This window comes from Pinus tabuliformis, chromosome 5_2 (assembly GCF_031772625.1).
Source record: "Pinus tabuliformis cultivar Carrire ecotype Pingquan chromosome 5_2, CPIR1, whole genome shotgun sequence".
NCBI classification, from domain to species: domain Eukaryota; kingdom Viridiplantae; phylum Streptophyta; class Pinopsida; order Pinales; family Pinaceae; genus Pinus; species Pinus tabuliformis.
In genome coordinates, this window is record NC_142306.1 from 482291529 (window position 1) to 482315274 (window position 23746).

A 23746-nucleotide genomic window follows, 5' to 3' on the forward strand; every position below is an offset into this window, starting at 1 on the left:
ATCCCGAATCCCCGTGTCAGGTGACTTAGATAATAAATAATCAAAATAATGATTATGTTAAATAGTCATTAAGTTAAGTGAAAATTCATGTCTAAAAGACATGCCCAGTCATGAAAGGACACCTACCTAGGTATATAAGCAGGGCCTCATTGTAACATTCAACATCCTTGTACATTTCTATATATTAATAAAATATTATTTACAAAATACATTTGTGTATTTAACATTTCAAGTCAACAAGCTACAGTTTTGTTGCTTCAGAGCTCTTGAAAGAGGGTTTAAACACTATGAAATCCTAAAAAGAGATGATCTAAAAGCCCAAGTTCCACATCATGGGGAATGCCACTAGTCAAAATTCTTTGGATCGATTGTTGAATTGAGGTTCACACAAACTATAATACCATGTTGAGATTCACAGTAGAAAGAGTGAAAATTGAATGGAACTAAACACAAATCCTAATTTTGCAACAAAGTGAAATAAACCATAACTAGTGCAACCCAAATATGAAAGCCTAAAAGGAGATGATCTAAAAGCCCTAGTTGCATAGCATGAGTAATGCTACTAGTCAAAATTCTTTGCATCAATTGCTGAATTGAGGTTAATACAATCAATAATACCATGTTGAGATTCACACAAGATAGAGCGAAAATTGAACGAAACTAAACACAAACCCTAACTCTGCAACAAAGAGATAAAAAATAACTAGTGCAGCCTGACTCTTAAAGATAAATCAGCCAAACGGGTGCCCTTAGGTAAAACAGTTTTATAAAACACAGATAAGAATCAATTCAGTTCAACTACAAATGAGAATGGGTGCAAAAATGATAAATACACAATTCGATAGGTGCAATGCTTTAAGTACAATTAATGTTACAATATAAGGTCAACCATGGCCAAAAGTGAACAAGACACCATTTTCAACAATTTTGGGTTCTTTAAGATATTCTTGGATGTCTTGTAATGGTGTAAGTATATTTTTATGAATTTCCATTCATTTATCTTCATAATATTCTATGATATCATTGAATCTATTTAAAAAGTTAGTGAGAACGTTTTCCACTTTACTGAGAACACACAAGTCCTTTCATAGAACCACATAAACCTCCAGATATTTTGATGCTATTTGAATTTGTTTCTTGTCATCCCTTGACAGATACATCTCAAAATATTTTTCAATTTCGTTCACCTAAATTGTACTTTGTGCTGTTGTGTTTTAGTTCCTATATATGAATAATCATATCCGTCTTCCTAGTCATGACTCATGTTAGTAGATGACCACTTTGAATATTCACAAAGTCAGGTCCTTGCTTGGAACAAAAAGCATATCAAAATCCATGATACTAATCTGCTTACTAGTTTAATATATAATTCACAAACTAAACTTTCCTTGTCCCTTAAAGATAAATTTCTAAAGCTAAAAATCTTGTTTAAAGGACACACCGTTCAATAGAAGAAACAACAGGACACGATAGGTCACATTTAGTTGATTTTCCACTTCGATTATCACGAAACAAAATCCTATCGCACCAAGCAGGAACTCTTCTCTTCTCACTGGAGTCATATCCTGTAAATTAAGTCTTGTATTAGACAAGAGAACACTAAACAAATAATCAAGAGAACTATTTAGTCATTTAGAACCTATTCAATGCATAAATAAACAAAGTATTGAAGTTACAATGAGTAGTGGATTTATACTATATCACACAAACCTATAAAAGGACATATTCTCAATGTCATCAAGAATTTAAAGTTCTATATTGTTGAAATAACATGGTAAGTCGGCATTGTTAGAACATTATTGTCCATTCTGTACGAAATATCTATTTTGTAATAAAGGAAAATTAACAGGGTAAAATATCAAAGAAAACACACAAGAAAATGAAAGAAACCAAGGAAAAATAAAATTTGTGAGAGATTTTTTTTGCAAACTTTTGTACTATAGTACATGTTCTTTGTCACGGATCATTATGAATAATAATTATGTTTCCTCTCCCACGTATTGCTTCCATTGTTGTTTCTCTTTGCTTCCCTTATATTTCGATATGGAATTAAAGCTGAAATTGACTAATATGCCTCTGAGGAGGGAAAGTTTGAGAGAGGGGTCAAAATGCAAGTTTGAAAGCACCCCTGCTTTATTCAGTCTTCAGAATTTTAGCATTATTTTGCATTTAAATATCATTTTCTTTTAGAATATTTTGTTCTAGTTTCAAGTTCTACTCATTTCACGACATCCAGCAGATCCCCAGTTACCATTCTGATAACCAAAGGAAACACAGACGAGAGATGCTTAGGGAAGAAATTGTTACCTTTTAACAATTGTGAAGAAAGAATTAAAAAGCAACCTATAGGTTGTGATTACCACCTTAGGTGATGATGCATCCATCTCTCCATGTTTACATCTTGAAGGACATTATTTAAATTTAACAATGTAAAGCCAGTGATTGTGAACATTCAAGAGGATTTTCACTATTCAAGAACCTGCATTAGCTGAAGTGGTAGGCAATATGATTTATGGTGCTTATTTTATGATAATGTCTGATAATACAGAGTGATTTTATAAGGAACTCATTCACAAAACACTTCAATGTACGTGCAACTTGGTTGTAATATTGCTATTCAGAACTATTATGGCATAAATGAAGGGGAAAATAGAATTAACAACATGAAAGTTTGGTAAATATGGACCTTTATATGCTCTTTAGCAACATAAGGATAATGCAGTTCACATATTTCAATGGTCAAAAATTCCAAAACTTTTCTATTTGAAGTTTGAACTCATTTCAGGTATTAGAGGTCACAAGAACAGAAAGCTTACCATGTAACCTTTGCTCTCCCCGGTCAAATTTATAGGTTGGAGGAAAATTCAAAAGTCCTTCACGCATACCTTGAAAGACTCTTCCAGCTTTCATCTCCTTTCTTAGTTGGTCATACCTAAGAAGTGTTTGGAAATCTTCTTGTTTGATGCAATTAATGGCATCCTCATAAGAGATATTATCAAGACGGTAGTTGAAGTCTCCCAACCAAATAATCATATCTGATTCAGACAACTCTGGCAAGACTTGTGGTGCCATTCCTGTGGGCTGTGTTTGACAAAAAATAAAACATCACATTCTTGCTAAGAAAATCAATAATAAATATTATACATAACTATTTAGTCATAAAAAATGGCAACTTGATAATTGAGAAAAGACATTAGTCTTGATTGTCTGGGAAGACAAAAAATGGAGATAGACTGAAGCCTTGAACTTTACCGATAAAGACGATGAATCTCTCTCATACTCTCGTCCTTCCATGTCTAGAGTTTGGGGAGGTCGACGCACATTTCCACCTAGGAACATTTGAACTGCGGACGAAACTCCTGCTGCAGAAATAGCTCAGAAAGAGTAAGAAAAAAAAGGCAAAGACAGAAACAATGAAACAAGACATACCAAGATGCAAACAAAAACCATGCCAACAACTTTACTATAAATTTTACCAGAAACAGCATTGGTCGCAATGCTAACTCCACTCGGCAAGCGACTAAACACCATGCATTGATAGACATACTCAAAATCAGCATTGCGTCTAGCCACAGCTTCTGTGTGAGCAGCAAAGTGACAGTTTATAACACACAATGTCCTGCGGAAGACTCTCATCCTTACTGCTACAGCTCCCTATGAAGATATAAAAACTTGCATCATTAGTATATTTCTAATGAAATCACAACACCATGAGAGAGATTTGCCTTAGATAACTCTAGAAACTAGAACAAAGATAGAGAAAAGTCGATACAAAACATCTGTTGTACATGTGAATCTGCCAAGAACCAAGCAAAGTATCAATGTTTCATGACTTCTTAACACAGACAGGAACTAACAGAGACCAAGAACGTCATCAACAAGAAAGGCCACGCCCATCCTTTTGGCTGCCTAATACTTAGGAATACTACAAAAATATAATGCCACCAAGAATCCTATCTATTATGTGCTCCTTTTGATGCATTTATTTATGTGATAGTCTATGCATAATTGATATTTTTAGAATTAAATAATAAGTCAACCGCATAATTAATCACTTAATAAATAGTCAATAGACTCTTGGTGTTTCATTTCATATGAGATTCTTGGTCTTCCAATTCTCATATGGGACTTCAGATGTATTCAATTCATATGAATTATTTTTCAAGGAACAAGTGAATCAACTATTCTCTCATATGCAAATGTGTATCTCGATTCTCTACCTATTTTCCCTGAATGTGTAAATCTGATATGGAACCAGAATCATAGTAATGAAGAGCCAAGAACAAAGAGGGTGAAAAGACTCTGGATTTCACTGATCAGAGATGGACTCTGCCACCACTTGCATGTGAACTGGACAGCAGATTAAACCAATGTTCCACCAAGGTTCCGGGACGAGGGGGCGAGGGAGCGAGGGGGTGCGGGAGCGGCCTATGCAAAAGCTCCCTACCATTTTTTAGGAAACGTGGGGGAGCGTCAGGGTCTTAAAAATTTATAAATATAAAATATAATTTATTAATTGAGTCCACTATGACAATTTGGTTTGAATTGAAAAGCTGCAAAGCATGATCATTGATATGAATATCATTTGACATTATCCAAATTTATAATATCATATAAAATAATAAATTTAAAATTCTAATTCAGCTTGGTCAAATTCTAATTTAGATTTTGGTCAGACAGAGGGAGAGCTTCAGCTTGATAAGGTAGCCACTGAATTCTGTGAAAAGGTAAATGAACAGATCAGGAACACTGCATTGGCAGTAGAAGGGGCAACTACAATGGGTTGACCAGCTGTATTGGATCCAACAGCTAGAAAGTTTGTTATATTATATATAATATAGACAGTACACCATATGCTAAAAGAAGAGTTTTAGTTCCAAGAGAGATGAGAAGATCACATGAAAGAGTTTCTGACAGTTTACTATCAAATGACATTGACTGCAGGATGACCATCTGCGAACCAACTTGGGCGACCAACGATGGCATGGATAATTTGTCTACCTTATTAGAGCAATGCCATGCAGTTCAAACTTCAAACTAGCAGTGTATTTCAGGGGTGAAAATAATTTTCAGAGATGAGAATTCAAGCTGAGCCACTGTGCTCTGTGTAAATTTTGTAACTGTATAAATTCATATATAACGACAGTTCCTGAGATTTCTTGTTGCCCATAGTATTTTGTCATGCTTGCAGTAAACGCATGTTAGTCTATAGTCCACCCAATTATTTCCCACATGACATAGGTGCTGCTTCCATAGTTTGTATGTCAAATGTCATGCAAATTAAAAACACAAACTGAATGTCTCATATTCTTTGCCTGTCACTCCAGTTATCTCCCCACTGTAATCCAGCCATCACTTGAGAAAAAAAGGAGAAGTTTTAAAAGGGAAAATTCATGTACGTGCTATATGGTCCAGCGAATTTCCATGATACTGACCCTCTAAAATAACGCTTGTTGAAACCAAAAGACAGCACAAGACGTTATCCCCATACAGAACATGAGTAGCTTTGTACCACTTTAGGTCTATTAAATCATAAACTATAAGCAAGGCCATTTTTTTGGGAGCGTGGGGAAACGTCCCCCAGCGAAGGGAAACGTTTCCCTGGCACGTCCCCCCAAGTTTCCTCCATTTTGGGAGCGTGGGGAAACGTCCCCTACTCGTCCCCAAGTCCCCGGAGCGCGGGGGAGCGAGGAAACTAGACCCCTAGGGGGGGGGGGCGAGTCCCCGTGGAACACTGGATTAAACCAAGTCTGAGATATATTGTGTCTGGAAATTAAACATGACCTTGAGGTAGTTAATATTTGATACTGGAATTTGAGGCCAACACTTGAGAAATTTTAATTACTGGATGATGGTGAATTAAGATTTATAAAGTTTCAAACATAGTTATTACACGTGAGAGAGATTAAAAAGAGCAAATGTGAGGCACACATGATGACAAATTCGCAGAATGAATAGGCGAGCAATTTGAAAGGGTTCATAGCAATGCATTGTAGGTGCACTGTCTGCTATTACTTCTTCACAGGAGAGTTGCAATGACAGAATCTGCTAGCCTAGAGGACAGACCACAATCAACAGGTGAATTGCTATTTGTTGCAAGAAGAAAGAGCACAAAATTAATCAAGGTTGTGTGCACATTTTGTGTCAAAGATTTGTGAAGGATTGTAACGTTGTATTAGAGAAGGGCCGACTAGAGTTGTCCATGTTACATAAAGATGCATAAGGGGTTGCCGGTTTTATGGCCAGTCTGGATTCACAAAAGTCTGTGAGTGGTGTGTTACCACAAAATCTGTCATCATAAAAAAAGCTTAAAGTCCAAAGTACCTATCTGATAGACTTGTGTAACTAGGAGGATGGCCACTATCACCTCACCAACTCTTCTCTACTCTTTAGGTAGGCTCTCCTCTGGCTCAAGGGAGGCTTCACTAAATAGGATTTCTGGAATTCTGAGGCAATGGAGCGCAAAAGTGATTTGAAAAGTAAATTCCACCAGAAACAAAAAAGAAGGAAAATAAGTGGATGGTGAAATACCGATTAGCGTTTTGTTCTTTGGGCATTTGGGATCATAATATAGGCTCAAGTGGGAGGTTATTCTAAAGATAGGAAAGAGGCAATATAAAAGCTAAGCATGCTCTTTCCTTGCTGTCCTATATTGCAAAAATATTGCGAAGGGTACTGCATATGTAGACAACACCCAATACTTGAGGATACTACAGCTATTAAGAACCATGTATGATAAACTTCAATCTGTGAATATAGAACGAAATGTATTCATAAGCAAAATTCTAATGATATCACAGAAGATGGGATAAATACACCAACTTATAACCCCTTCTAACTCCTAAGGTATATGTCTAGCAATTTCAAAAGGTAAAAGCAGTAAAAATATATGCAAAACATCCTCACCTAACAAGATAATTGTTAATTCTTGAAGCACATCCAATAGATTCATCATTAAGCTCCACAGGAGATAAGTCTCAAAAAATCCAACATACCAAATGAGGGAGAGAGCAAACCCTTATATGGCTTTGAGTTCAACTCTTCTTACAATAAAAAAAATAACAAAAAATTGTTTTCCAACTCTCCAAGCAATAAAATATTACATTTCTATCTTCATCAACAAACTCCTTACTAAAAATAGCAGTGAATTGTTGGGATCCACTCTCCTCTCTTAGAAGAAACAATAAAATATACATCCTCTGCAAGGAAAAGAATATAATAAAGTTTTCAATTAATTAACTCCAGCCAACAATAATATAATAGTGAGTTAGTTAGACGCACTCTCTAAATATAGCATAAGAAGTCCATTGACCAACCTCAAGCATAGATTAGACCCACTCAAAAGATGTAGATCTCTACAAAAGATATCTCCTTAACTGTCACATACAACCTCCATGAATGGATGTGCAAAGGTGGAGGATGTCTTCCTTTGATGTGCCAGGCCAACCAAGGCATATCATAAGAAGGGGGAATTTTTCTCTAAGACGTTGGCTAGATCAATTAAAATCAAGCAAATAGTCAATATTTCTCACAGCTTGGAGAAAAAATGGCTCATTAAAATACATCCTTCATATGTGGCCATCAATTTCATATCATGGCCTTTTCATTATGTTCATGGGCCAAAACAAAATATTCAGCTACCTTGGGTATCAATAAATTTTAATGCCTTCATAAATATTGTTGAGGCTTTTGGGGCAAACAAGCTAGAATAATTTTATTCAATAGATAACTACTTCTACTGACCAGTTAGCATAAAATCCATTATCATTAAGGAGTTATATAGAAGAAAATTTCAACTAATAAACATGAAAGAGCAGTAGAGAAAAACCATGAGTCAAGATACACAGAAATTAGGCCTGAGGCCAGGGCAAATCCCACAAGGGGAAAACCCAGAAATCTTTCCTTCTAAGAGAGAGAGAGTTCATAGTTCATCAATACATCCAGAAACAAGACATCAAATATAACAACTAACTAGTACAAGAACTTTTCATAAATGCCAAGCCTCTCCTCCTCTTCCTTCCTTCGCTAGAATAGAGGTAAACAAATAGATCATCGATGTGCTAAATGAGGAGGGCTCACATATTTATAGTCTTCTAAAGGGGGTCGAATGGGTGCCTCCAAGGGGCCCAGCTGACTTAAACAATAGGAGGCCGACTTGAGGTATTTAGGAGACAATTTAAATTTAAATTTTCTATTTCTTCACATGATGAAAATGCCGACCATGGCTACCATATTTCCAACGCTCCCTCATAGCTAGGTGTTGACTATTGAGTTGCACTTAGTAGATATAATGAAGACTACATAGCTCAAGACAAAGTATATATCAAAAAAAATTAAGATTCCAGAAGTCAGCAGGGCATTCTAGCCCCTTTCTCTCTCCTCTCTCTATAGTCTGTTTTCAAATTTCAAAACCCTTCGGGGAATTGTAAAAATGTCGTTAGCATGATGAATAAAGCTTTGTGACAGGCATAAGAAACTTGGGACTTGATCAGCAAGTGAGTACAGGCCTAGGGTATTTTTTCACTTAGCTAATTATTCTCGCTTTTCAACAACGAAAAACTAGCTGAGTTTTTTTACTCAAATAGACACCCAATGCTAGGGTGACGATTTGAAGATTGAGATGTGGGTCCATCTTAGTGTCTATGGTTGATGCATATTACCATGCCAAGTCATCTATAAAGTTTAGTGGAATACGACTAAGCCTAGATAGGATTTTTTCACAACTAAAAATTTCCTGCACAACAGAATTTTGCTGAGATATTTTCATATTTTCAACCATAATTAAAGAGAAAAAAAAAAAGATATAAAAGAGAGACCCATGGTATTCAGATGATAAAAGAGAGATTGTAGCTCACTCTTTCAGCATGCATAATCATTTCTTCATATCGATTTGGAGAGCTCTTGTAGCTTTGGAGTGCTAAGGGTGAAAGTTTGAAACCCTTGAGAGAATTGGTTTCGGTGGTGAAACAAATCCACCCTAGTTGATTAGAAGGAAAGATCAGTCAGATCTTTCATGGGTATTTATCAGGTTGTGGTCTAAAGATTCATCTCATTGCCAGGTCGTGGGTACACCCAGAGATCATGGGATTTTTGGGAGGTGGTTTTCTCCATTTGCAATTCATACTTTCTTAGCAGTTCAACCATCATTTGCTGGGCCATGGCATCAAAAGGGAGGGCAAAACCAGCCGTCAAATCTGCTCCAGTATATTAATTTATAATCGTGTAAGGGGACATTCCAACCTTGTAATCATCTCCAATTTGCCCAGCAAATCGTACCATTGTCCATGGTTGTTTATGGGCTTCCAAAAATCTATTTTTGTAACTCAAAAGCCTGCTCCAACATGTAATTCCAGGTCAGGTTAATAAAACAGATCAGAATATATTCCTTGAGTCTGTTTGTTATGGTATTTTTGCTTGTGGTATGATAGTTGAGTTATTTGTTCAGTGAGAAGGGATTTTACAGTGGTGTTAATAAACATATTTGTTATATTGATTGAATTTATTTGCTATGATATTTTGTTTTGGGTATATTGGTTGAGATGCTTGTCTAGAAAGCGGGGATTTTACATCATATGACTTTTACAAGCTCCAAGGCAACTTTAAGGGAAGGTCCTCCACTAGAACTCTTCCTAGGCATTACAAGATAGCATCCACACAAGAATAATACAAGGAGAATGCACATCCACAACTAGATAAGCACACTTGCACTTAATACATTCAACAAATAAATCACAAGACTTAGAGAGACCCCTTACTCAAAAAATCACGGCTTGTCCATAAACCCTAGCCATGAATCAGCATGAAATTGCAAAAAACCATCCATAAATCATCTCATTAATAAGGTGCATTCATCTTCCATCCATAGCACCAATCCAAGACAAAAGAGCTCCAACAAATTTTAGAAATTTCAAACTTGCTAAGGGACTTTTCCCCCAACCCAACCATGAAAAAATGAGAGAAGTGTACCTTTATTTCTATTCGAAGCTCAACTTCCCTTATATTTAGGATATCGAAACCTCTAATCTACCCTATGGAAGGACAAAAGGCACTCTTCTCCAATTGATCAAATTTAAAATACAAGCTATGTAGGCTATTCAAGCCACATGCACAATAATCAAGAGACATAAGCCCCTAGAGAGCAAGACATCTTCTCAAATGAGGGAAAATTGAACTTGCAAGGCCACCAATTTGGCCTCCAAAGGACCTCCAACTGTGGACACAAGGGCTCCAATGATGAGACATCTCCATCACATGGGGTCAACCCTTCAACATTAGTTCCACATGTGCAATGCTCAGCCTCCAAGTCTATAAGGTCACCCCCTTAAACAATCATCAATTTTAGGGCTACAGAGGTCGGCCCACTAACAATTTTGTTCAAGTCAATTGTTGCACAAATATATTTGTGCATGTGTGTGTGTGTGTTGAAATACATTTACACCAAATATGTTCAATATGGGAGCGCTCCTTCAATAAGTCTGAAGTAAACACCTTACAGCCATTATACTTCACTAAAGCACTATTTTGCCACTGTGTTTCCTAATCCAATAAAAACAAAGCTTGGTATTTGAGCAAGTGCATCCATGATCAAAGTTCAGCCTCCAATTTATAGCTTGCAGACTGAGATTTTATCCATCTCTTAAGCCACATGCTTTATTCAACCCACATCATGCAAATTCATCCTTGTAGTACATCACAGAATTAGGTGGTCAAGGAAGCCTGGAATCACACCCTTGACACTTCTTCTCAGATGAGGTGCTAAAATGGGCAAGCATGTTTGCCACATGTGGATTAATTTGGGAGTGTGATTCACTTTTTAGATGCAAGTCATATATAACCGCAAAATTTAAGTGATAACCCCTGTAACAAAACCTTATGTATTGTTGCCACCTTCAGAAATATCAACCATAGAACCTTCATCCTCCACATATGTCACCCTGAATCTTCATTCTGATATCTTATTTTTCCCACCTAAAATTTCAGCTTCAAATGGTTCTTCAACAACTCCAAAATTCATCAAAGTTTCTTTATTCATATTACCTCTAGTGCCAAAATTACGTTGGAAATAATGAGAAGGGGGTGAATCTGTTTTTCACTTAAATTAGTTAATTTCAACTTCACATAGCATTAATTATCAATAGCATTAGATCAAAACATAAATCAGCAACACCATTCAACAATGCACAACATCAAAAACAGTAGACACGAGAATTTTAGGTGGAAACCCTTTCGAGATAAAAAACCACCAAACGCTTCTTAATATAAGTCCTTGAGGATTACATCAATAGGAAGCTCCAACTTTCAAGATTTTCTAGTTACAACTAGAAGGAGGTTCCAACCCCCTTATTTAACAGCTTAAGCTGAAAAGATGCTCCAATGCCCTGGTTTACCATCTCCAACTAGAAGGACTCTAGCGCTCTGATTTACCAGTTACAACTAGAAGAATGCTCCAATGCCCTGCACAGGCTCCAACCTGCCCGAGCAACACCTTGTTGTTAGGAAAACTAGATTAGGGCAGCATTTCAATTTATCTTTCCTTACTTGACATTTACTTGTGACATTAAGTTCCTTTTCTTCTCATTTATGCTTATGTTCTCATCATCAAATAAATGCCAAAAGAATAAAGATCACATGAACACAAGATATAGGCTCCAAGCCAGGGAAAAACCTCTCCAAGGGGAAAACCCAAAAGAACTTCTCTCCTTATAGAATTAGTTTCAAAGGAGACTTCCAAGACCCAAAAACAAGACCTCTTGCTCCTACCAAGACACAAATCAACCAGCCAACCTTCCCACACAAGTCCTTCAAGTATAGTGAAACAAAAACTCTTCAAGAAGAGGCCCTTCTAGCCTTTCATCCTTATCAAAGCAACCTACAACATTATCTACAACTTCGGACCTGAGTAAACCCTAGAAATACTAGGCTCCTCGCACGTGTGAGCTATCCCAAGCAATACGACAGAAATTTGAACTTCTAGGGTTGTCTTCTTCCACGCTAGACTTTTTCGAGCTTCTTTTGGACCTTCGCATCCTCTCCTAGCCGTAGAATAGATCATAAGATATGTGTGCTTGTTGTGTATCAATGCCGATCAAAGTTCCTCCTTATATAGCCTTTCCAACTGGCTCTTTAAGCCCACTCTAGGCCGACATAAGTTGGCTAGCCAACTTGATCTTTAGGAGCATCTAGACACTTCTAAAATACAAAAATATTTTTCTTTCTTTTATACAAGTACCCAAATAGGTGTTTTACACAATAATAATGACCATGACTCATGACAAAACCTAGAAGCATACAATGGATGCTTTGACCTAGGGACCAATGACCCAAGCATGAAACCCATGCTTCATAAATATTTTTCTTTTACATTTTCTTTCTTCTTTTGACTAATACATAAGAATTACATCAAGACATGAGTCAAATGTCAATTATGAAGACCGAAACTAGTTACATTTTCCAACACTCCCTCTTAACTAGGGAGGTATTCACAATTGTCCAACTGGTACAAGGACAATACTCCCTTTGAAAAGTTCTCATAAGAAGAGTTGAAATGATAAGCCACCTTGTAAGCATCAACATTATGATCAACCAACATGGTCTCTTAAGGCCTACCTAGACATTATGTTGGGAGGCTTTACGTGTGATACCGCACTACCTCTATAAGGCACATACGCCATCTGGATGTTTCACAAGGTATGTCCTTAGGACTTATTCTTATCTTGGATTCCCAAAACTGAATCTTCAAAGAACATGTGTCCTCTTCGCCCACTCTTCTCTTGGACACCTATCATATCCTTAAAGAGTGTCGATTTACAACTTCTCTCGGTGGATTCCACAATCCATGAGAAGTTTCAATCCCTGATGCTTATCCAATCCTCCGTACACCATTCCTTCCTTATGGCCTTTACTAAGACTTATGGTTGTTAATCCTGGTCTAATGCATGACACATAAGGATAATAACTATCTTTCATCACTCCCTCTCAACCAGGGAGGGTGTCCCTATTCTCTTTTAACCAAACAATAGATCTGACTTCTATATAAGGAGACTCCATGACTCCCTCTCAAGTCTAGAGAAGATCCCCGAATACCTCTTTCCTCTTGAGAAGTCATAATCACAAGTTCTTGTTCTTTCTTTCCATAGCTACTAGTTCTTCACAGCTGCATGGCTACCTCTTTCTTCTGCATTTCATTATACCGAGCATGCTTCTCTTCTTGGTATCACAAGTCACGAAGCCATCTCACGACAAGTTTCAGGTCATCCATTTTGCACATCACTTTCATCTTGTTTTTATTCATTAAGGCATTCTATCGAGCCTTCCTAGACTTCAAGTTGATTATAGTTTCCTTGAAAGTGATCTTCCTTCTGCTAGGTTATCTCCTCACACTGCTACCTTCTAATCCCAAGATGAGCACATCTTGATCTTCATAGTTGCCAAGTATCAGAGATTGAGTTCCTCCCCATATTCTTCAAGTATTCCATCAACACAGTTGAACTTTGCCTTAACTGTCATCATGAATGCCTGCAACATTCCTTCAGGTAGAAAAACAACCTATTAACCAGATAACCAATAATAGATATTAATAACAAATTTACGTCATCATGACGACCTTCTCAACAAGGCATCAACATCTTCATAAACCATCTCCACACGAGTCTACCTTTATGTATCAGAGTGCCCATGGATCCAACTTGACTACCAAGTTACCATTCTCTTATGAAGATCATGTTAGATGTTGAACATATAAATTCTAACAAGAAAGTCTCAACATTCTATCCTTTCTAAAGTAAGTCAATTACATCTTCATAAGCATCATAGTTTTCTTGCAAGATTTATATGAGTCCTACCCAAAAGTTATTTCAAATATGCATTCATATGCTTTCATTTAATCATCTAGATATTAAACCTTAAATGAGTCAGCATCTCATATTCAAGAAGAAATATATCTCTTTCCTTATGAGATTGCAACTAGACCAACTGCATTTTATCATCCTTTAGGAGTATATGTCATAATGCTTCTTCCAAGAACCTCCAAATTGATGGTTCTTATAGAATCTTGAGGATCCACCTTAGCAAAATGACAACCTCTAACATAATGTTAGACAATGAGAGGATGAACCTTATGCAAGTTGATCTCAAACTTTAAAAGACTAGATGATTCTTATAAAGCAATCCAACCAAGTAGACTCTAAATATGCTACTATCACATGATGCCATACTAAATCAAAAGAATACAATGATGCATGCTTACTCCTTTAATGAACTTGATAGCATCAATACTTGTAGGGTCCTTACAGTTCCCTCCTTCCATCATGCTCACCAAAGCACAAGGGTTGATTTGCTTCTCATTTTGCTTCCTTCATTTTGTACTTGCATTATTCACCAACAAGTACCACCAAGCAAAATATACAAGAACAAGTGCATGAAGACAATTTTGTTAATATAGGGTTTCCATAAAATCTTAGAGGATGGATTCCTAGGGTTTTCAAGTACAAACCCTAACCAGCTCTAGGGACATGATGTCATACCCTTTACTTCATTCAATTCCATCCTCGCTAGGATTTTCCATACACCCTAGACTACCTACGAACCCTAGAAGTCAAGAGCTAGGGTTTCTGAAGGAACAAACAAATTAGGGTTAAGGTTTTCAAAATGCCAACTAGTGCTTACAAATCCTAGTTACCAGCAACCTTCAACAAGATGAAGACTTCAAAACCCTAGAATCCAACATGTCACAAAACCCTAAAACAATTCATGTTAGACCCTTTATTCTTCTATGCATAAAACAAATGCACGTACCTCATGACTACATCCCTTAGTCAACTGGAAGCTGCTACAAAGTCCTCTCCTTAATATCAATTGCTACCACGATCTTCCTACAGTTTTCAAGAGTGAAAATTCCAAAGATGCCAGAGCCAAATTCTATCGCCTTCACAATCCAAGGCCTAGACACTTCCTTTGATGTCACAATCTTCCTATCCACATTGCCTACAAGAGAAATGTCAAGTCAAGATGATTCTTTTAATATGACCAACTTCTGCTTCTCTTGAACTCTGGGTAGAGTATCATTTAGGCTTGGATTCTATACCTCTACAAGCTTCAAAACTTCACAAAATTCCTTCAAACTTGACTTCCATGCGTCTAAATTCCACACAGGTCTGTTTCAATAGGTCTGTTACCTATTTCAAATTTTGGAACTTTTGAAGATTTCACTGCCATCTTTGCCCTCTAGCTCGGCCTACCAGTCAACGCAAAAAATAATCTCTTGAAATGGATACAATAGTCCTTCCTTACTTCGATGCTCAGGGATTAATATTTATGTTATATTCTGTAAAGTCAACCCTCTAGTTATGTGAATTTTAGGTATGTTCTATGCTTAGAGCAATTTATTTCAATTTTCACAGTTAGCTCAATATCTTTTCCAGATTAGCAATCACATCAGCATAATAGTAAATTGCAGATAGAACATAAACATAAATCGCAGAAGACAAGCCAAGACAAGAGGACACAAGATGTGGCGCTAGCCAGGGACAAACCCCAATGTGGGGAACCCTTGATCAATTCTTCTTATATGTTCTTCAATAGTTCAGCAGAGAGAGAGAGTACATTTACAACATAAGTCAACACTTTGACTTATCTAAATAAGAGCATAGATCATCTCTAAGAAGATGATACATGAGATAGTTGAACTCAGTTGAAGACATTCTGCTTCATCTGATTCTCCAAGGTGACTCCATCGCCTTGTTGCACCTATCATTGTGTTGCTCACCATCATGTTGTACCTCACTGTGTTGCACCATGCTGCACATGTCATCACTATGCTGCATCTCATCATGCTTCATCAATCATGATTGTACCCATCACTGTACTACATCATGTACCATCATGTGCCATTGTTGCACCTTGTTTTGCCACCATGTGCTTGTTGCACCTTGCTTACCATACTGTTGTCCCAATTGCTATTGCAGCACCATGTCTTGCTGCTGTCCCAATTGCTATTGCAGCACTATGTCTTGCTGCTGTCCCAATTGCTATTGCAGCACCATGTCTTGCTGCTGTCCCAATTGCTATTGCAACACCATGTCTTGTTGTTGTCCCAATTGCTATTGCAGCACCATGTCTTGTTGTTGTCCCAATTACTATTGCAACACCATGTCTTGCTGCTGTCCCAATTGCTATTGCAACACCATGTCTTGTTGTTGTCCCAATTATCTAGCTGCCAACATACCACACCATGTCTTGCTGTTGTCCCAATTATCTAGCTGCCAACATACCACACAAACGCTGCTCCAAATATGTATGTACAAGCTCACAATTTTGAGGTCTATTTGGTTGCAGCAAACTAGCTCTGGTTAGGGCACACAACAATCCTTAACTAGCCTTATTTTTGTGCCCAAAAATACTCCCAAGAGATTTGGTTGCCCTTCTTTGAGGGGCCGAGGGTGGCTGCTTCAATTCTGGGTTGCCCTAGCCCTTGTCTACCCTTCGACCTGCCTATAATTTCACCCCACAGCAAGACTGTGTAGGGTTACGGCTGCCTTTCCATGGATCTGCACCCCTCCAAAGTGTCCTCAAAATTGTCCTATGGTTGCGGCTCTTCCAGCAAGGGAACTCGGCCCTCCTTCACCTTGAAACAGGTCCTAAACCAATAGCGTTTAGCCCTTAAGGGCTTGGCCTAGCACACCGCATACTCGGCCTCCATTAGGGAAACTCGGACCCCAAAACAGTCCTCCTATTCCACGTTGTTCCAGCCTCCTTATGTTGCGGCTAGGGCATGTTATAAACCTCCTTAACTGCGGCTAGGTATAGCTCGTTTGGGGCTTCCTCTATAGCGTTATTTCTCCATCCTAGGACTGTGGCTAGGCTCCTTTAGACAGCGTATAGAAGTAGGGTCTCTTCTCTTGAATTGCTGCTAGATCATCCTCCTTAGAACTGCATTAGGTTATCCTCCTTATGTTGCGGCTTAGGGCTACTTCCTCCCAGATTTCTCTCACACTAAAACCCAAGACAAGTGGAGAGAAATCAAGAGAGAAGTGTGTGTAAAATGACTCTCAATTCATCTTCGTTTATACTAAAACGTTGAGCACATGTGAGGGTTATTTGGTTGCTGGCCGACCTTGATGAATTGTCTTATAACACAAATAAATTCATAATTCCATGAATACTTATCGGAATCGGATGATCTTTAGATCAATCCTACACTTCTCGATGAGAGGGATCCAAGAAAAATATCAGCTACCATAAATAAAATGACACACATGGAGTTTGGCCCTAGTTGCCAATTTTAACACTCCCTCTCAACTAGGGAGAACTCCATCCGCTGATCCATCTGCCAGACCGTACTATCTCTGCCATCAGTGCCCTGCACTGCTCTGCTGAACCATGAAGAAGAAGAATTAATCGAGAATGTCTCATACCATTCTCTACTGACCCGAATTCAGTCCCATCTGAAGAGAGTGTCATACGACTCTTACTGATCCTAGATCAGTTCCAAGAGAGTGAGTTATATCACTCTTACTGACTTAAAGTTAGTTCCAATTGGTCCCAGATCAATGTCATCCTAGCATAGGGAGTACGATAGATACACGATGCATCCATCGATAGTACTACTATGGTCCCTAACCCCATTTCCCTACTCATTGTCTAGATGAGAGGTACTTCCCATGAGTCCCAGACTGCATGGGTAGGATGCCTCAATAGGAGAACCACTCATCATGTTCCTAAGTTGCCACGAGGTATCACAGGGGAAGGCTAAACCATTCACCCTGCACACAGTGCACCATAAGGGGAGGGTGGGTCACCCTTTTATCGCTTGTTGCTCCATTGAGTACCCCAAGCCCCCCGGAGCTCCCAGAGCTCAATGCATGCATCATGCAGGACCCTCATAAGAGGATCTCTCAACGACTCCAAGTCGTTCGGGAAAGTCACAAATTTGGCCTTTCCCCAGGGCTTTGACAGAATGTCTGCAACTTTTACATCAGTCTCAATGCGATGGAGCCTCCTCGCTCATCAATGTACCATATCCCAAATAAGGTAGTATCTGATGTCTATATGTTGGAGCAATCATGGAATACGGGATTCCTCAATAATCGAATCCCCCTCTGGTTGACATAGAAGATCACAGTGGTATCCATTATGTGTACAAACAACTCACTGAAGAGCTTCCACAACCAGGCAACTTCACACGAGATCATACTCGTAGCTATGTATTCGGTCTCAACAGTGCTTCTAGCAACCGACTTTTGCTTCACTTTTGCTTCCTACTCATCCTGGATATCGAAGCAGAACCCAAAGAGAACTAGCGCTTAGAAGTGCTCTTGCGATCCTCCACACGGCCTGCCCAGTCAGTATTCGAATAATCATGCAACTTTATATTTCCGACAACGTATTTCAATCTATGAGAGATTGTGCCCCAAAGATATCTCAGAAGATCCTTGGCATCAATCTAGTGAGGCTCAACCATTTATGAGCCCAACATGCTAACTGCAAAACATAATGTCCAGACAAAAGTTCACTAAGAACATCAACGCGAATGAGATTTATGAAACTCAGAGGCATTTCCCAAATCTGGTCCGGCATCACTACCACATAACTTCTGAAAGTTAAGCTCCATCGAGGTAGTCACAGGCTTGCAGTTTACCATTCCAAATCCAGAATCCAACTCCCTCTTACTTGAGAGGGTCTGCACCTGTCAGAAAGAGGTCGTCCTCATAAGGTGCCAGTATGAGAGGTCTATCATCCACAACCTTCAAGCAATGGTTTGGATCGGCTTCACTCCTAGTGAATCTCAGCTTCATCAGACAACTATCAATCCTCTCATATTAAGCCCGGGGTGTTTTGCTTCAAGCCATAGAGGGCTTTCTTCCACCTGCATACATGAGATTCCCGATCATGAATCTCAAACCCCTCGGGTTGTTCCAAACCTGTGGACCTGCTACATGAGGGGAATGGTCCCCTTGTAGGATTTTCCTTTAGTACTTCTCAGACATGTACCTTCATGCTCTTTTCGAATTTAGGCATCCCTGTCACCATCTGACTCACATCAGGCAGGGCCCCATAAATTAGACCTTTAGTGCATGAGATGTGTCAATTGTCATGATCCCCAATCGACCATCCTACAACTTGATACAAGTTGCCAACCCTAAAACCATGAGCAAAATCATCTTTGAAAATTTCATTTTCAAACACGTACCTTTCCATCCATGAATGCCACCCTGAAACCTTTGACTTCCATTGCCAAAATGCACACCAAGTTCTTCTTGCAATCAAGTACATAAAGAGATTCTCGTAAATGAATCGAGTTACCCTAATTCAATTGAGGGTAACATTCCCTACACCCTTACCAGGATATGCGGCATTGACTCCAAGTATAATCCCATGATTGTTTCCATCTCCAACAAATTAGAGAGAGCACCCTTCTATCCGACGAAGTGCCTTGGAGCCCTACAATCAATAAGTCAAATTCCCAACGAATCTGAAGGAGAGGGCCAATACAAGATAACGCTTCTTTATCTTATCAGAGACAACATTTGATTCTTCATACCTGGGGTTCCTTGCTTTCTTTGAAGAGTCGGCTATTTCCTTGATGACCTGCATTGCCTGTCATTCCTTTGATCATTGAAGATGTCCTTGGAATGATTGTTATCATCATCAAGTGATGTGTCCCTGCCATTCGGACACTCCTTTGCATGATTGTCGAACTTATTACAAACAAGGCATCTGCCTTTCCTTCCACCCTTAGATCTGGACTTCCCAATGAAGGGATCTTTAGGTAGGCCAATAGAAGCTTCTGCTGTGCCATTTTGATAATATTCTCTGCTTCAATTTCACCCTCGGTGAATTTGAAGAGGGATGAGGAATCCATTGATCCTTTTGTCCTTTCCCAACTGTCTTCGGTGATTGCTCTTTCACTCTTGCTTGGGCTTTGTCTTCACCTCTGTTAGGATATTCCGACACATAGGAAGTAGTTAAGTATAACTTGGTCTAGTATAGAGTTAGGCAAAGTGTGTTTCTTTACTATGTACTTTTTGTAACTTACAATCCGACGGTCACGATATGTAGTGATCCGACGGTTCATTCTCTCCTCGATATTACCGACACTTGATCTGTGGCTTAAAACCCGATTGGTCCATGATCTCTATTTAAAGAGCATGGAGGGTCATTTGTAGGGTAACCGTCCATGAGAGAAGCTTATGTAAATTTTCATTCTTTTATTAATAAATTGCCTGAAGTGGCCGCGTTGGCTCAGGCCGTGGACTGTTTCCCTCTTTGAGGGTTTTAACCACGTCAAAAATACTGGTGTATTGATCTGTGATCTATTTGTGAGCGGTGTCCTTTGGTGTTCTGTCTGAGGAACTTACCCTATAAATTCCTACAACCTCAGCTCTAATACCATGTGAATTTTAGGTATGTTCTATGCTTAGAGCAATTTATTTCAATTTTCACAGTTAGCTCAATATCTTTTCCAGATTAGCAATCACATCAGCATAATAGTAAATTGCAAATAGAACATAAACATAAATCGCAGAAGACAAACCAAGACAAGAGGACACAAGATGTGGCGCTAGCCAAGGACAAACCCCAATGTGGGGAAACCCTTGATCAATTCTTCAGTAGCGAGAGAGAGATAGTACATTTACAACATAAGTCAACACTTTGACTTATCTAAATAAGAGCATAGATCATCTCTAAGAAGATGATACATGAGATAGCTAAACTCAGTTGAAGAAATGTTGCTTCAACTGATTCTCCAAGGTGACTCCATCGCCTTGCTGCACCTATCATTGTGTCGCTCATCATCATGTTGTACCTCACTGTGTTGCACCATGCTCGGGCATCACTATGTTGCATCTCATCATGCTTCATCAATCATGACTGTACCCATCACTATACTACATCATGTACCATCATGTGCCATTGTTGCACCTTGTTTTGCCACCATGCGCTTGCTGCACATTGCTTACCATATTGCTGTCCCAATTGCTATTGCAGCACCATGTCTTGCTGTCGTCCCAATTGCTATTGCAGCACCATGTCTTGCTTGCTGTCCCAATTACCATTGCAACACCATGTCTTGTTGTTGTCCCAATTGCTATTGCAACACCATGTCTTGCTGCTGTCCTAATTGCTATTGCAGCACCATGTCTTGTTGTTGTCCCAATTATCTAGCTACCAACATACCACACAAACGCTGCTCCAAATATGTATATACAAGCTCACAGTTTTGAAGTCTGTTTGGTTGCTGCAAACTAGGTCTGGTTAGGGCACATGTTAATTTTAGGTATGTTCTATGCTAGAGCAATTTATTTACTTTCTTTTCCATATTAGCAATCACATCAGCATAAAGTAAACTGCAGATAGAACATAAATATAATATGCAAAAGACAAGCCAAGACAAGAGGACACAAGATGTCGCGCAAGCCAGGGACAAACCCCATAATGTGGGGAAACCCTTAATCAATTCTTCTTTTATGTCCTTCAAAGTTCAGCAGAGAGAGTGAGAGAGATAGTACATTTACAATAGAAGTCAACACTTTGACTTTTGATATCTACAGAGATCAGTTGAAGACATGTTGCTTCAACTGATTCTCTAAGGTGACTTCTTCACCTATCATAGTGCTACATCTCGTCCATTTGTCTCACTGTGTAGCACCATCATGCTGTATCATGCATCATCATGTTGCCCATGATTACTATGCTGCCCATACATCATGTTGTCCATTCATCATGCTGCCCATGATCTCTTACATCATGCTACCCATTCATCATGCAGCCCATGCTAATTCATGCAGTCTCATAGATCATGCTGAAATACTTGAAACATGATGAGACTGTCGTACACCAAAGATTTCTTGACCATCATTGAAATCTATTTCATTATCAGAGTTATAAAGAATAGATCTATCATGTTGTTCATTGTGCTGCTACAGGTATGCCACCGAAGTTTATATACCAAGACAATATCACTGTTGTTCATTATATTAGGGCTACGTAATAGTGATACCTTCATACTGCGTAAGGTATTCCTTTTGGCAGCTACAGGCCTCCCTTTCAACTGCGGCCAAATCTCTTTGTCTTGTTGTGTATTTACCCTCATGTATTGTGACTAAGGGCAATCTTAAATGCTACGGTTATGACCTGCACATAAATGATTCCATGGACTACGTATAAAGAGTCTCCAGATCTGCGTATAAGTGTCCCTCATACCAGGGTATAACATCCTCTGAGAACGGCGTATATCATACTCTATGAACAGCGTATATGATCCATAATGAACAGCGTATTTGTACAGCATATAAAGACATCCATTGACTTCGTTTAGGGTTGTGTATTAGGGCCTCCATATCTGTGTAGATGTCTCCTTTTATGACAGCGTGTAAGGTGTTCATGCCTTCCCTTACTGCGGCTAAGAAACTCCATTACAAGACTGCGTTTAGATGTGATAGGGCTTCTTGAACAACGTGTAGGCTAGGGCATCATCTTTGGGCCAGCGTGTGTCCCTCCTTCTCCAAAACCCAAAGTCGTGGAGAGGAGGAGACCACACATGAATAGGATGTGTGTTACAAAATGACTTCAAGTCCTCTATATTTATACTAAAACGTAGATGATTGAATAGACATGACGTTTGGACTTCTTGAGCCTACAGAAGTTGCTGGTCGGCTTGATAATAAATCCATAATCAAAATAAATTCATATCTCCATAAATACTTATCGGAATCGGATGATCTTTAGATCAATCCTACACCTCTCGACGAGAGGGATCCAATAAAAATATCAGTTGCCATAAATAAGCTGACAGACATGGAGTTTGGCCTAGTTGCCAATTTAACAGCACACAACAATCCTTAACTAGCCTTCTTTTTGTGCCCAAAAATACTCCCAAGAGATGCAGTTTCCCTTCTTTGAGGGGCCGAGGGAGGCTGCTTCAATTCTGGACTGCCCTAGCCCTTGTCTACCCTTCAGCTTGCCTGTAATTTCACCCTACAGCAAGACTGTGTATGGTTACAGCTGCCTTTCCATGGATCTGCACCCCTCCAAAGTGTCCTCAAAACTGTCCTATGGTTGCAGCTCTTCCAACAAGGGAACTCAACCCTCCTTCACCTTGAAACAGGGCCTAAACCAACAGCGTTTAGCCCTTAAGGGCTTGGCCTAGCACACCACATACTCGGCCTCCATTAGGGCAACTCGGACCCCAAAACAGTCCTATTCCACGTTGTTCCAGCCTCCTTATGCTGCGGCTAGGGCATGTTATAACCCTCCTTAACTGTGGCTAGGTACAACTCGTTTAGGGCTTCCTCTATAGCGTTATTTCTCCATCCTAGGACTGCGGCTAGGCTCCTTTAGGCAGAGTATAGAAGTAGGGTCTCTTCTCTTGAATTGCTGCTAGATCATCCTCCTTAGCACTGCGTTAGGTCATCCTCCTTATGCTGCGGCTTAGGGCTACTTCCTCCTAGATTTCTCTCACACTAAAACCCAAGACAAGTGGAGAGTAATTAAGAGAGAAGTGTGTGTAAAATGACTCTCAAGTCATCTCCTTTTATACTAAAACATTGAGCACATGTGGGGGTTATTTGGTTGTTGGCCGACCTTGACGAATTGTCTTATAACACAAATAAATTCATAACTCCATGAATACTTATCGGAATCGGATGATCTTTAGATCAATCCTACACCTCTCGATGAGAGAGATCCAAGAAAAATATTAGCTACCATAAATAAGATGACCCACATGGTGGAGTTTGGCCCTAGTTGC

At 39.0% G+C, this 23746-nt stretch overlaps 1 protein-coding gene across 1 annotated transcript in view; it reads right to left on the reverse strand.

Annotated features, from left to right (window-relative positions):
• LOC149159759 (type II inositol polyphosphate 5-phosphatase 15-like) overlaps positions 1–23746 on the reverse strand; it is a 196508-nt gene that overhangs the window by 79009 nt on the left and 93753 nt on the right. The window contains exons 6-9 of the mRNA XM_089436567.1: positions 3477–3654; positions 3253–3362; positions 2817–3081; positions 1442–1565 (exon numbers count right to left, since the gene is read on the reverse strand). Coding sequence (XP_089292693.1) covers positions 1442–1565; positions 2817–3081; positions 3253–3362; positions 3477–3654 — 677 coding nt within the window. The remainder of the gene's footprint in view (positions 1–1441; positions 1566–2816; positions 3082–3252; positions 3363–3476; positions 3655–23746) is intronic.